Genomic DNA, 16,547 nt, shown 5'->3' with positions numbered 1-16,547 from the left:
TTGTTCAAATAAACCTTCTTCCTCCCTCTCTCTCTCCTCCTCTTCTGGGACCCCTATTATTCAAATATTATTTCACTTTATGGTATTGCTGATTCTCAAATTCTCCCCTCATGATCCAGCAGTTGTTTTTCTCTCTTTTTCTCAGCTTCCTTATTCTCCATCATTTTGTCTTCTATATCACTGACTTTTGCTTCTTCCCCTTTATCCTAGCAGTTAGATCCTCCATTTTTTTACTGCATCTCAGTAATAGCATTTTTAATTTGGGCCTGATTAGATTTTAGTTCTTTTACTTCTACAGTAAGGGATTCTCTAGTATCTTCTATGCTTTTTTCAAGCCCAGCTAGTATCTTTATAATCGTTGTTTTGAATTCTAGTTCTGACATCTTACTTATATCCATATTGACTAAATCCCTGGCAGTGAGTACTTCTTCCTGTTCTTTCTTTTGGGGTGAGTTTCTCCATCTCAACATTATGTCCAGAAAAGAACAGATGAAAGTGAGAGAAAAGACAAAAAGAGCAACAGCATGAGGAAACTACAAACAAAACAAACCAGAAGAAAACAAACAAAATAAAAAAATCAAACAAGAAGTAACACAGAACAAAACAATAAACTAGATACTGGGTGTATTTTGGTCTGTTTGTTAAAAGAAACTAGATCCCAAAATAGGAAAGAATGAAAAACTTATATATATACAAAAATAAAATAAAATACAATGAAAGGAAACCAAAAATTATATATATATGGCATATATATAAAAATAAAATTAAAAAAGAATTTAAAAAGGAATTGGTAAAATAAGAAAATAGCTGAAAAAAATAAAACTGAAAGACTAAAGAATAAAAAAAACCCACAAAAAACCACAAATGCTATATATTGTTTTCCCCAAGAGCTGAAGTTTTGCAGTTCTCTATGAACCGTAAACCTGGTGTTAGCTGGTTGTTCCTGCTGGTCTTCTGGGGGAGGGGCCTGTTGTACTGATTCTCAGGTTTCCTTGCCCTGGTGGAATTGCATCCCCCCCTCCCCTTGCCAGGGGGCCAAGCTCTGGGTAAGCAGCTCCAGATTGCACTGTTTTGCTCCCTGAGAGCTTTCAGCACCAATTGCGGGGGGGAGGGATGAAAACAGTAGTGCCCCGATATCTAGCCCCAGAGCTGAAAGTTCACACACGTGCACACACACACGCACACACACACAAACACACCCCCCTCACCACCCCCCACCTCTCTCTTCATTGAGCCCTCACAGAAAAGCAGTCAATCACTCTTGTCTCCCTGGTTTCCATCCTAACTCTCTGTTCACCCAGCCTGTGACCAAGTGTTTTTATCTAGGCATGTAAACCAGTTTCCAGTCTCCAAACTTTACAGACTCCTGTGGCATGGACCCATGCTGTTCCTCCTGGGGAGGGAGGGGTTCTTGCCCTACTTCTTCCTTTTGCTGGACCCCTTCCTTTCACCGGACCATGTAGTGGTTCACAGTTTATGGCAACACTGAGCAGAAAGCCAGGGTCTAGGCACCTAGACTCACTGCTTTCAGCCTGCTTCCCTGCTCTGATACTTGGGAACTCTGCTGCACTCAGGCACCCCCATTCTTTTTGTGACCCTAGGGGTCCTGAGACCATGCTGTCCCATCTAGAATTCTGCCCCAGTTTGCCACCTGAGCACCTTTAAGCCAGGGATGTCCCCAACGGTAGCAGACTTCTAAAAGTTCCAATTTTGTGCTCCACTGCTTTATAATACTTTCCAGTAGCCTGCTTAAGAGCTCCCTCCCCACTGAGGTTTATCTTCCAATATATTGCCCCAGATTCACATCTCTACACCTCCTATCTTGCAAAAAGTGGTAGCTTTTCTACTTATAGAATTGCAGCAGTTCTTTCCCCTGCTCCTCCGCCATCTTAACTTCTCCTAGCCATGTGATCAAAATTCTTATATAGACAAACTTTACATCTCCAGTATTTTCATAAAACAATGTTTAAAGAAAAAAATATTGTTAGGATGACTATATCCAAAATTTTACCTCACTTTTCATATATTTGTGTTTTAGACTAGACAGCCCTACAGTAGGTTGTTTTCAGGGAAGGGCTTGCAAATGCAATCTGAAACATAAATCGTTTCTATTTAAAAACAGGTCAGGAATATTATGAAAATAAATAAATCCAGTTAATATACTTTGAGAATTCTAAATGTTAAATTACAAAAGCAGATTGGTCTATTTTTGATGGTATAATATGTGTTAAATTTCAATATAAAGTTCTTCCTTCAGTGCTTCCAAAAAGTTTGGGAACACTTTTGCTGTTAATTAGCAGGTCCTGGAAAAACTCTAATTTTCATACATTGCTAGACTTACAGAAAATAAAGGAAATGTTTCAAAAATTTTACTTCACAAAAAAATTGAGAGTAGAACCAGAGACAAACACCTCTCCAACAGTAAGCAAACAAATGGTCTACAGCTGCACTAAGGGCAAACATCTATAGAAGTACTCTCATCTTCAGCTGGGATCCCAATTCCTAGACCAGCAGCAAGGCTAGGAAGCTGAGCCAGAAACTCCAGCATTAATCCAGGCTTCTTGAACTTCATCTAGAGTTATCTCTCCTGGCTCCCAGATGAAATAGGCACAAGTCCTCAAAGGAAGGCATCCCTAATTTAGTCCAGTAGGATCCAATAAATTATTATCAAGAAAACATGAATTCACAACCAAAAATCAGTTAAACACATGAGGAAGAAAACCATCATTAATGACAGTCACAACAGATACAACTTCCAAAAAAGAACACACAAACACAACAAACAAATTCATCTAAAGAATATAGAATAGCTATGTTTGAAATGCCTCAATGAATATTTAAATAGAGTATGAATCACAACCATGAATAAACCAAAAGCATTTCCTAGGAAACACCATGCAAATCTGGAAAAGAATCACAAGTTCAAAATAAAACAAAAACGTTTTTGAAGTAAAACACTCTAGATAAATATTAAATTATATACAGCTGAAGAAAGAATTAGGGAGCTGGAAGACATATGAATTGGAGTGTATCTGAAAAATCACCCATAATATACAACACCAGTAAATAAAACCAATATATATATTTTTTTAAGATTTTATTTATTTGAGAGAGAGCAAGCATGAGTGGAGGGGGGAGGGTGCAGAGGGAGAGGGAGAAGCAGACTCCCAGCTGAGCAGGAGCCCAATGCAGGGCTTGATCCCAGGACCCCAGGATCATGACTTGAGCCGAAGGCAGATGCTCAACCAACCGAGCCACCCAGGCGCCCCAATAAAACCAATATTAAGAGATAGAGAGTAAGCTAGTACAACAAACATTTAACTGGGCTCCCAAAAGGAGAGAATACAGACAATCTTGGAAAAGCATTGTTAGAACAGAAAATGAGATTTTTTTCTAAAGCTGATGAAAGATATTCTTCCAAAGCAAGATAAGAAGGAAATCCACACCTAATCACATCATAATGAAATAGAAAAATACTAACATCAAAGAGACATTTATAAAAGTAGCCTGCTTAAAGGAAAAAGATTACTTTCAAATGAGCACAGTTCAGTTCTCAACAGAGGAGTTGAAGTCAGGAGACATTGGAATAATGCTTTCAATGTGCTGAAAGAAAATACCTGCTAATTTAAAATCATATACCCCAAATGAATATCCTCAAAGAATGAATATGAAATAAACACATTGTCAGACCACTAAAATTGATTAAGTCATTTGCAGCTTTATATTAAACTTTTAAGAGTTGTTTACACAGAAGGAACATGACTCCATAAGGAACCTTCCAACCAGGAAGGAATAAAACACAAAAGTGACAAATGCACACTGACTCAAAAAAATATATAGTACTGATATTCTTTGAGGTTTAAATCTAAATAAATTAGAATACATTAAGAATAAACAGTAACAAATAAACTGGGAGGAGAGTAAATTGAGTTAAAGGGTTTTAGGACCTATTATTGTCCAGGAGTATTAATATTTGGTTTTCTGATAAGTCAAATATTTTTCTTGTAGTTCCTAAGATAACCATTAAAAGAATATAAAGGAGGGTATAACATTCAAAGTAAAGAGAGGGATATGGGATGATAATAATAAAAGAATCCAAAAGATAGTAAGGAAAGGTGATATGAAAAGAAAAAAGAGAAGTATCAGAATAAAAAGAGCATGATAGGATTACATATTTAACCCCAAATTTATCAGTAATTACATTAAATGTGAAGGAATCAAATGTTCAAGTTAAAAGATGAAGATTGTTAGACTGGAAAAAAATAATACATGCTGTTTACAATGGTCACTTCTAAACCTAGGCATATAAAAGAGCTTGAAACTAAAAGGATATAAAAAAGATATGCCATGCCAAAGCTAACAAAAAGATTACTCTTGAAACTATGTTAACATTAGGCAAAATATAATTTAAAGCTACAAGGTTTTTTTTGTTTGCTTTGCTTCATATGTAATAAGTAAAATCATTCCTCCTTGACAAGGTGGTTTCCTGTCACACTGCAGTGTTACCATGGAAGCACACAGTAGCCATGAACCACTATTAATTCCTTTTTTCCTTTTTATCATTATATGCCCTGAAGAACCTGTTCTAAAACTGGGGGTTTCAGATATTTTGTTTCATTGCCTTTAGAAACTATTCACTTTATATAGATCAAATGTATTGAAATGTTGGCATTTCCATTTTTCAGTTTTTCTGACATTATCTGACGTTCTGACAACATTATCTGACAACATTAACAAAAAGCTTATATAGACCAACACGTATTCTGGGCTCTGTGTAAACCTGTAGTCTCTGACACTCAAGATCTATAATTTGCAAACTGTGGCCTCTGAACCAACTGACCGTTTCTGTAAATTTTTATTGGAACAATCCTTGCCCATTCATTTATATAGTGTGTATGGTTCTTGTCACACTGCAACAACTGAGTAGTTGCAAGAAAGACTATATGGCCCACAAGTCTAAAATATTTATTACCTGGACTAAAATGATCATACTCTAGACTATCACATGACTCGAACTGGTACTTTAAGCCCAGTCCTTTCTCACTTTATTGACCTGTTACTTGGTACAGTGCTATTTCTTGTTGGCATCAATTATTTCCACAATAATTTTACATCCAAAATTCAATAGAGTCTATTGTACAGCTTATGTATTTGTTCACTTTGATATGGCTATATCAAATAGTAAGTTATCTCATTTTATCAGTGCATAATAGTCATGTGAAATAGGTATTATCACACCCCCATTTTACTGATGAAAAAAATTGAGGTTCAGAGGCCCTAATTCAGAGTCATAGAACTACTTACTGGTAGCCAAACCTAACTTTGCTCTGAATCACTGTGCTGCACTCTCTGGAATACTTCTCTCTACCTCCGTTCTCTCTTTTGTGGACTCAGTTCACTGCTCAGGAATCATTGTCTGCCTATGAATATTTTGATTTCTGCTTCCATTACAAACTGTTTTCTTCCCTTTCTTATGTCAGACCATAGATCACTAGACAGTGCATATAAGACTGCTTTTGAGTCTGGAACCTGATCATCCTTGGTCTGAAAGATATCTCATGAGGACAAAATATTACCTCTTAGGAATAGTCTTTAAAGGGCAATACACTGTGGTAATATACTGTGGTGAGCAATCCCAGTTTTCCTAGGAAGTGGGGGTATAATTGAAATAGTCATTTTTATCCTTTTGATAGTAGCTTTTAATTTTTTAGATATCCTTCTGCGTGATATTTAGTTATGCGTCTTTACTAGGTTCATAACCTGCTTCTGAGGTGAAAAAAGTAAAATACTAAAATGGCTATAGTCTTTAAGCAGTTTTCTAATTTGATTTATTGTTTGAACATAACTAATTAGATTCCTTACAAATGTGTTCAGTAGTGTAACACGGTCTATACGTTTATGATTACTCTATAAAACAATTCTATTAAAACAGTTAACATACATATTAAATTGTGCCATATTGAAATGTGGTCTTGTATGGTAGAATAAGTGTTTTTGGATATTTGTATTCTAGTTCCAGCTTTCCTTCTAACCAATTATGAAAGCTTGGACAATTTCCAAATGTTTCCTTAAACATATATTAACAACAATTTCCTCACCTATGAAGTTGGGGACTATATTACCTCTAAGATCCTTTTCAGGTCTAAAATTATTTGATTCTGTGATTTAATTTGTACTGTGTGCTTCTTTACTTAGCAGATATCACACATAAAATCAAATGCCTCTGTTCTCTGATAAAACAGATTACCATTAATGGTCTTGGAGTTACCAAAGGAAGGCTTAATTATATCAGACTATTACTATTAAAAACACATTCAAACAAAACATAACAAGATTTTGAAGTAAGATAAAAATGGTTTCTCCACAATATCCATGACAAATAGTGTTCAGTGATATAGATAGTGCAGTGTTTTGTCTGTCATTCTAAAGTACCAGATAAGAGTCTAAGGAAACAATGTAGTTCATTTCTAATTTGGTAGCAATACAAATGGTTGTCCTATTTAGATGGCATTGCTCAAAATATAGTTTAAAAATGAGACTTTCAGTGATAAGACTAAGCTAACATTAGTTAACCAACTTTTTTTTCAGTCACTTAAATAAGTTCTGGGGATATAATGTACAGCATAGTAACTAAAGTTAACGGTACTGTATCATATGTTTAAAACTTGCTAAGAGAGTATATCTTAAAAGTTCTCATCACAAGGAAAAAAATGTGTAACTATGTGAGCTGATGGTTGGTAACTAAATTTATTGTGGTAATCATTTCACAATATATACATACATAAAATCATTATGTTGTACACCTAAAACTAATATGATGTTATCTGTCAAATACATCTCAATAAAACTGGAAACGAACAAAAAAAGATAATGGTATAAGGGATAAAAGGTATAGGGAGAAGATAATAAAGATATAAAACGCACACTGATTGTTCTGTAAACTTCTACTTATTATCAATAACTGTTATCAAATGATGTTTTGATTCCATTGCCTCACCTGGAATTAGTTCAGCTGCTTTTCCCAGGTGTTCTAAGCAATACCTTTTACATGTTGGGAATAAGTATGAAAGGTAGCTGGAGGACATATAAAATTCTGGAGTACATCATTGAAGATTGCAATTAAAACTTCACATTTTTCCTTATATAGAAAACAAAAGAAAGGATCAAGAATGTTGCAGTTGTCTTTTTTTAATAGAGAATACTACTCACAAGAAAAAGACAAGGTATCGTTTTTGTGTGTGAGTGGAGTGAGGAGATGAGAAGAAATCTAAAACACATGCCACAGGCCAGATAAAGATATTTTGGTAATGCTCAGAAGAGAAATTATTTTTTTGGAGCAGGGAAATATACTAGGTTAAAAATCATTTCACATTTTGGGGCACCTGACTGGCTCAGTCAGCAGAGCATCCAACTCTTGATCTCAGGGTCTTGATCTCAAGGTCATGAGTTCAAGCCCCACACTGGGCATGGAGCCTACTTTAAAAAAATAAAGAAAATAAAACAAAGTACTCATTTCACATTTTAACATTGCTGTATGCTTGTTAAAATAGATGGTATCTTAGAAGTATTATTGGCATGATTTTTCTGCATAAAATTATAGTGTTTTAAAATCAGTAGTATCTTAGATTCAATGAAATTTGGTGATAAGCTCATAAAATTTGTTAGTTTTGTTTAGAGAGTTTTAAATTTGTTTAGAAAGTTTTAAAAATATAATTATGATTATATATGCTTAGAAATATTTTTTGTTAAAATAGTAAAATTAGTGGATTTAGGAGAACATGTTTTAGTAAAGACGAGAAATGTTTTTAATAGATAAATTTTGGTGGAGTAAGCAGCAGAATGTTTATATTCTTACTAGTATTAGGGAGAGATGAACCAGCAGCACAGTTTGAGAAGTAGGAGATCCAGCTAATGACTAAATACAGTGTTAACTCCTAGTTGTTCCCATTACTAAGACTAAATACACACATGACTCCCAGTTACAAGACTCCTTCATGCCGAAAACTTAGGTGAAGTTTTGGAGGAATTAGAATAAAGAACAAAAAGAGCAATTATATGTGGAAAGGCTTGAGTGATATATAAAAAGGCAGCATGCTCAAGAGTATCTGGTACATCTCTGCTTGTCCTTTTCCCTGCAAGTGTGGCTAAGACATATGAAAATTAATCAAGTGCTTGTGAACCCACACATTGGTGGGTTATTTTTCAAATTCCTAAGTAATTATTTTTTGTCTCTGTCATATGTTCTTAAGAATATAGGTTGACCTAGCATATATGTGTATGTGTGTGTATATAAACATATATATGTTGTGTTCACATATATTTACATATGTATATCCGAGAATGTTATATAGTCTTGCAAGTTGCTTAATTTTCGTGAACTTCAATTTTATCACCTGTAAAATAAGGATAATTGGAGTTCTCTCATAGGTTGATTGTGGGGATAGACTATAGGATTTCAAGCGCTTGATACGATGCCCAACCCATAGTAGGCATTCAACAAATGGCATTATAGTTAAGCACAGATGCTTTCAAGTTACATCAATTTAAGCAGCAAGTTTGGCAGTTTTTTTATAGTATATATAGCTTTATAAAGTACATCACTTTATATAAAATATATAAACACATTATACACACTTAGCATAGGACCCATTCCATTCCTTGGTATTTACCTAAAAGAGATGAAGGCATTGTTCCACAAAGTTACCTATATGCTGATGTTTATAGGAGCTTTATTAATAATTGCCCCAAACTGGAAACAACCCAAATGTCCATCAATTGGTGAATGTATATATAGATTTTGGTACATCCCTACGATGGAATACTACTCAGTGACATAAAGGGATGAACCATTGATAAATGTAATAGTATGAATGAATCCCAAAAGCATTAAGTAAAAGAAGCCAAATTCAAAAGGCTGCCTACTACATGATTCCGTTTGTGTGTCACATTCTAGAAAAGGCAAACTATAGGAATAAAAATCACAAGTGGTTGCCAGGGATTGGGTGTAAAGGGAAGACGTTGACTATATTGGTGCACCAAGGAACATTGTGTATGAATGGAAATATTCTGTATCTTGATTGTGATGGCTGTTACATGACTATAAATTTGTCAAAATTTATACAACTGTACATCATAGATGGGTAAATTTTTACTTTGTGTAAGTTATAACTCAATAAATTTGACTTTAAAAAATACATCCATGTATACTTATGTGATACATGATGCATGTTTTACTTCAATAAAGATTTTATCTAAAAATATACCTATAAGTAGAAAAAGTGTTATAGTTGTGTAAAACATTTATTAAAACTCAGATTGTATATAGAAATCCTGACTCACTGAAGGCCTTGCTCAAAAATATAAGTATCTTTATCAAAAATTTCAAGGTAAGTAAATACATAGATTCTAAGCATTACAGTAAAAGGGGTATTATAGAAAATTTAATCCAAAAGAAGGAGAGACAAAAAAGAGCAAAGAAAACAGGACATATGAAACATGAAAAATATGTACAAATAAGTCCAAATATATCTGTAATCACAGTATATAGCACATCTTTACAACATGTGAAGATAAGTATTATCAGATAAACATATGTCAACATGAATAAAAGTCAAAAGTACAATGCCAAAAAAGCAGTTGCCTGTGAAATATGTGAAGTATCATTTATATAAAGTTTAAAACCTGCAAAAAAATATACATTATCTATAAGTATTTAACTATATAATAAAAGTATAAAATGTCCTTGAAAATGATAAACCCAAATTCATGGAAGTGTTCACTTTGGGGGTGGAAGGGAAGGAGGGAGTATAACTAGTAAGTGCGATATATGGGTTGGGATAGAGGATTTTTTTTTAAATAGGAAGCAAGATAAAAAAATATTTTTTAAATTTAAGACAAAGTTTATAACTTTGTAAAGCATGTCATCAATATTGTAAATAGGTGTATGTCATTGCATATGTGCTTATATATACACGTATAGACTGTTTCTGGACAGATGACTGCTAATCTCAGGAGAAAGGATTTGTACTGAGGGTTGGAGGTGGAAGAAAGATTTACTTTACACTGTATTTTCTTATACTTTTTAAATTTTATTAGTTTTTTTAATGCATGTATTTTTATGAGTACACACATAAATGAATGCATGCAGTTTTTTTTCATGTAATTGCCAGAAATATGGGAAATATGCCCAAGGAACAGGAAAAAATATCTTGTTTACTAATTTCCTTAATGTTTTTTATATGAAATTTATTATTGACTTGTAATTTATTATTGACGTGGAATTATATGATATTAATAGTGAAAGGAAATGCAATAGAAGTAAACAGCACATTTAAATTAGTTTTCTTACATATAACATAGATCCAACTCAAACTAGCCTAAGCTTAAAAAAAAGATTTATGTACTCAGGAAGTCCAAGAGATGGAATGGATCTGAAACTGTCTGGCATAGGGGATCCAGGAGTACAAATGATGTCATCAGGATTCAGTTTTCTTCTGGGGCTGGTGGGATGGAGTACTGTATTTGAACAACCTGGATTATATTTACCTGAGTGGTAGGGAATGAAGTTCATCCTAGCCACCAGGACTGCACAGCATCACTGTGACAGAGGGTAAGGGTATTTCCCCAAAAAAGAAATGCTGGCCAGATGAACATATATCTGATAAAGGAAAAGCCAGGAAGTTTATAATAGCTTTGAACATAGTCAGCAGGGCCTAGACATAAGATTAGACATTTGGATTGCTATGAAGCCACGCCAGATCTTCATAGCCAATTAAATGTGAGAAGTGAGAAAGTCAGTATTACCTGAAGCACAGGGATTTAAGTAAAATTCTCATGTTCCCATTTTTATTGCAGAAATGTCTTAGGCAGAAATCTAATTCATTATGGCGTTTTCCTACCAGAACATTGTTCATTTTGTTTTTGGTTTGGGAGGGGTTTTTTGTTTGTTTATTTTGTTTTTGTTTGTTCGTTTTTGCAGAAGTAAGTACCAGGTTAAAAAAAAAATCAAAAATAATCATCTAAGGTACTTAGCATTCTCATATATTTATTTAGCAAATTCTCTGTTACCTGTCCAATATTTGATATTCCTTAAATACATGCAACAGGATGTTCGACATTTTGTAAGTTGAATGTGATATGTTCTTTTTTGTGTGATTCTTTTTGATCATTAGTCACAGTGGGTATCTGTGTCTTCCATGTTAACCATTTCAATCACATTTTATAGTTTACTGAAAATTGGCAAGCTGTCAATTTTTGACATAAAGAACCAGCCACGTATTTTTAAATGCTTTTTAATAATTTTTGAGAATGTTTTATCTATAATTCTAGAATGTGACATGTTAAAGCAAGCACTCAAACATCTTAAATTTAATGAACAAGTAACTCTTTGTTAGGTTTGCTAGCCCAGATAGAGAACAAATTATTTAACTTAGCTCCTAAAGTTATATACAAAGACCTGAATTGTTGCATTGTTTTTATTATTCTCCATTATTCAAATAGAAAAGTGGCATTGTCCAGTGCTCACTTACATTACACTAATTAATTTTCCTGTGGTCAGGATTTCACAGTTTGTCTTACGACTTTATTCTTATGCAAGAAAATAATCCCAGTGAAATCATCTGAGTTCAGCAAAATTAGTGAACTTCTGCCTCCACACTCACTTTTTAATTATTGTCGTTAGTTTGTGAGGTGTTTGATAACAATTTGCTCTGTGTTACATATCAAACACCACTTAAAGTGAAAGACAGTCTTTTCATGCAAATCAAATTTTGAATAAACAAAACTGAAATCTGACTTTACCAGTACCATATTTTAAAAGTTACATTGAAAACTTTTTGGCTACGCCTGAAACGCAATGGGAAAAATGGTTGGAAGTTGGCAGTTCTTTTAAAACTACAAGTTTGAACTCTGTAGAAAAACTGATTACAGTCCTTTTAAAATTTGAATACTACAGGAGGAGAAGAACAATAACATCCTTTGAAAAAAATACTTCTAACATTCAAGATTGTTGCCATACTCCCTTTAGAGATTTTTGTCCTGCAGAAAAGGAATTGAAAAGGTTAAGTCATATCTGTAAGAATCAGGTTATAGTCTTGTGTATTTTTTTCACATTAAATATCAAAGATGGCTTAACAACATATTTAGAATTTTCTGGGTTTTACTATTAATAAAGTTAAAAGAAAATCTAGTGTGGTCAGGCAGTGGAGCCACATTAAGTTTGTATGTGAAACACCGATTGTGCTTATCTCTACTCTAGATATTGCTCTGAACCCATGTTCCACATTCTGAATTCTGTGTATAAAGTTAAACATTGCAGAGGGCATATATCTGATGATACAGATGAATAAGGATGAAGTTGAGTAATGAGCAAACTTGATAAATTTAATATGTTCTTCAATATGTGTGTTATTCATATAATTTGATTATTTTATGGGAAATTATGAGACACTACTGAAAATACGGATAGATTTTAAAACTACCACAAATTTAAGGCTATTTATACTGCAATACTGTATCTAACATACCAAAACTAATATTAAAGTTCTTAAAATATTAATTACTTGCAGGCAAAGTTGTTGGCTATGCAACAAGCCAGAGAGACTGCAATTCAACAGTACAAAAAACTAGAAGAAGAAATCCAAACACTTCGAGTTTACTACAGGTAAAATTCTTTTTAACCTGGGCATAAATAAATGTTGGTCTGGCCCTTTTGAACTATTTGCTCATCTAAATGCCACCTCTGAATGATATATATATTTAAAATAGTACATGAATAACAGTAATAACAGCCTTTTGCCAATTATAGTATAATATGAGAAGTTTTATAAAGGAATGCCACTGAAGGATTTTTAACACTTATTTAATTTATGCTCCAAGAGTAGTTGTGAAATTAATTCAGTAGGTCACACTGGCATTTTTTAATGAAAAGAAATAGAATAGAAAATGTCACTGGGTGTTATATGCAAACAATGAGTCATGGAACACTACATCAAAAACTAATGATGTAATGTATGGTGATTAACATAACATAATAAAATTTAAAAAATTTTTAAAAATGAGTGCGTCTCCTATAGTAAAGGTAAATATTGTTTTATGATATTTTGGTTTCAGTTTGGTGTTGTGTGAAAGAGAGTTAAGATTGTATATTGAGTTATGTGTAAAATATATTTTCCAAATGGATCATGGTAAAAAAAAAGGTTTGAAAAGTGATGTACAATGTCCTGTATGTTCTCTGATACTTAATAAGATTAAAAAACCCTCAAGTCTGAAGTGTAAGAATTTACTAACTTGGGCTGTGGGTTATTGAAAGATTTTCTTTTAATTTTGCCCCTTCTCAGAATAATGTTGTTAAGTACAAAAAATGCAATTAAATCAAAATCAGCTTTACTGAAATAGTTACGAAAATATCATGTCATATTTTACTATATTCACACATCATTATTAATACATTAAATTAGTATGTCTAACAGCAAGTCTATTAACTATAATTTCAAAGTAGTGATGACTGTAAATGGTATTTTTGGGATAACTGCAAACCCTGAAATGTGATGTGAAAACACCAGTGGTTCCTATGGGTGCAGTTTCTCAAGAACTGCTAAACAGTACTACTGTAGTTTTTGGCTATGTTCATAATTGTAAGAAATGCCTGCTTTAGAACAGTGTTACTGGCATATGTAGTTGGTTATTGTTATGAGTTGAATTGGGTCCCTCAAACAAGATATGTTGAAGTCCTAACCCCTAGAATCTCAGAATGTGACTGTATTTGAAAATAAGGCCTTTAGAGAGGCAGCCAGGTAAAATTAGGTCATTAGCATGGGCTCTAACCTAATATGACTGATGTTCTATAACAAGGAGAAATTTAGACACAGAGATACACACATAGAGGAAGGCTGTATAAAGACACAGGGAGAAGACAACTGTGTGCCTGGCATCCACAAGCCAAGTAATGCCAAATTTTGACAGCTAACACTAAAATGTAGAAGAGGCCTGGGAGGATTCTCACCTATAGCCATCAAAGAGAGCATAACCGAGCTGGCACCTTGATTTTGGACTTGTAGGTAAATTTCTGTTTTAAGCCTCCCAGTTTGTGGTACATTGTTATAGTAGCCTTATGAATTAATGCAGTTATAAAATATTAAGTATGTTTGATTGATGACTGAATGGGGAATCATTTGTCCACAGTTAGAAGCAATGTCTATATGTGATCATGTGGATAAACAAAAACCTGATGATTAATGAAGACATCCCAGCCATCCACCCTTTTTTTTTTGTAACTATAGAGTGAATATGACAATCTTTCCTTCATACTTTACACCAGTGGATTCTCAACTGTAGCTGTGCATTAGAAGCACCTGAGGAGCCTCTAAAAATTCTAATCCCCATCTCCTCCCAGGCCAATTACATCAGTCTCTTGAGGTAGGACTAGGCTGTCAGTGTGTTTTAAGTTCCCTAAAAATTCCCACATGTATTCAAGTTTGAGGGATGCTGCTTTACAAGCACATTTCAGGTAGCTGCATTAAATTAGGGTCTCTTGGTAGAATAATAGGAGCATATATTAAACGTGCTACTAGGACTTATGAATATTGTGTAATTTGTGCCCTTGGCTATTGCAGTGCAGTATGAAGTAGCTTCACACTATTGGTAAGGGAGAGTTTTCATGGAAACTTCCCCTGCCATCCTTGTGAGATAGGACAGCAAATGCTTGTTGGTAAAGTGACATTGTCCAGGAATTCTGAGAAGCATATGATAATCTTACATGAACTGACATTTTTTTTCTTAAAAAACAAACCTTGATGTCAGTTCTTAATGCTCCTTCTTTTTACTGAATTGCAGATTACTGAAAGATTTTTAAAAATTGTAAAGCCAAAACACTTGTTTTCCGAAGACTTTTTTAATCTACACGAATATATCAGAGTTAAACAATCTCTTCTAGATAAAGAGTTAACAATTGTTGGCTCAAAGATATGCTTCACATGTACCCCTCTCACTGCTACTTAAAAAAAAAAAAAGGCTGGTAGTATGCTAAAACTACTGGGATTTGCACTTAAGACAGCCCTGCCTTTTGTGGCTCATATAAGTGAACCTCTCCAAGACCATTTCCTTTTTGTGAAATTAGAATTATAGCACCTACCTCATACAGTTGTTTTAAGTATGTACAGTTCTTAGCACAGTATTTAGTTTATTGTTAGTGCTCAACCAATGTTAAGATAAATTTACTTTTACACGACGAAGTCAGTGAAGTAGGAGTAGAATCAAAATGTATATCACTGAAGCCAAAGGAGGAGATTTTTAAAAAATTTAAAAAAAAGGTCATCTATTGCTAAATGGTTAAGGAAGATAAGGAGAAAAACTGTCCTTTCTATTTGAAATTAGGTAGTCATTAGTAACCTCCACAGAAGTAGTTTTAATAAAGCATTAGATACAGAAGTCAGTTTTCTGTGAATTGAAGAGTGATTAGAGGTCAAGAAGCATAGTAATTTGGACAATAGAGCAGTCCTTGAAGAAACTTGAATGAGAAAGATGTTAATGATAGTTGAGAAGAAAGGAAGATAGGTTTAGGACTTTTGGTTTTGGTTTTTGAAAAATGGCAGATATTTGAGCCTGCTTATGACTAATTGGAAAGAGCTAATAGAGAGAATTGTTATGGATGGAACAGGATTCCTACAGAAATAGGAAGAGATGGAATTTAGAATCTCCCAAAGCATTTGCCTTGAACAGGAAGATGGTCAGTCACCTTGTGCTCACAGACAGAACTGAAAGAGATAAGAATAGCTGTGGAATAGAAATAAGTGTCAGTTCACAATTAAGAGTTTCATTTTTTTCTGTAAAGTGAGGGTCAGTGTGGGCTTCTAAAGTGCAGAGGACAGGAGGCTTTGAAAGGGAATGGGAAAGAAAACTAAATAGGGGCAAGAAGACCACGACAAGCAGTCCTAAAGAGCGAGCTGGACATAGATGCTACAGATGAGTTTTAGTTTGTACAGTTGCATAACTTAACACGCTTGTATAGTAGCACAGAAGGCAAAGAATTGAAATGATCCAGGATTACAAGTTTGCAGGTCTGAAATGATGGAGAGGAGCGTGGTTGAAAGTAAACTAGCAAAATTTGTTGAAATGATGAATAATGGTCTAAGCTAAGTAGAGCAGGAAGTAAAACTGAAAGAACATGTATACCAAGAGAAAAAGGAGGAATCAAGAAACCCTAAATCTTGAGATCAAAGAGCAAAGGTGGCAGGAATAAGAAAATTCAAGAGCTAAAAGGATCAGAGGTTGTGGGCAGAAAGTGGACTGTTGCAGTTTAAGATCTCAGAGGTGAAGCACTCAGACTGAGCATTGACAATATTAAAAGCATTGCCTTAGAAGTAGATGAAATTGAGAGGGGGGTCACTAGATATGAAGAAGTGAAAAATTTATGAAACTCAAGTATGAATACCCATTTGGATACTGTCTGAAAAGATTGGGTACTCACTGTCAGTGCCATAATGGCAAACAACCTAAAAATAGATAGATAAAAGCTACATGTTGAAATAAACAGCTATATGTATCAAAGG

General features: G+C 34.0%; 1 protein-coding gene across 2 annotated transcripts in view; it reads left to right on the top strand.

The window, feature by feature from the left end:
* MIPOL1 (mirror-image polydactyly 1) overlaps nt 1-16,547 on the top strand; it is a 242,214-nt gene that overhangs the window by 136,186 nt on the left and 89,481 nt on the right. For both annotated transcript variants that reach the window (XM_028102338.2, XM_088025050.1), the window contains one exon: nt 12,567-12,661. In XM_028102338.2, the coding sequence (XP_027958139.2) occupies nt 12,567-12,661 (95 nt within the window). The remainder of the gene's footprint in view (nt 1-12,566; nt 12,662-16,547) is intronic.

Source organism: Eumetopias jubatus, unplaced genomic scaffold (assembly GCF_037043125.1).
Source record: "Eumetopias jubatus isolate StellerSeaLion01/CBP00866 unplaced genomic scaffold, mEumJub1_p1.0 scaffold_7, whole genome shotgun sequence".
In the NCBI taxonomy this organism is placed as follows: Eukaryota; Metazoa; Chordata; class Mammalia; order Carnivora; family Otariidae; genus Eumetopias; species Eumetopias jubatus.
The sequence above is the reverse complement of the archived record's forward strand: the minus strand, read 5'-3'. Positions and strand labels throughout refer to the sequence as shown.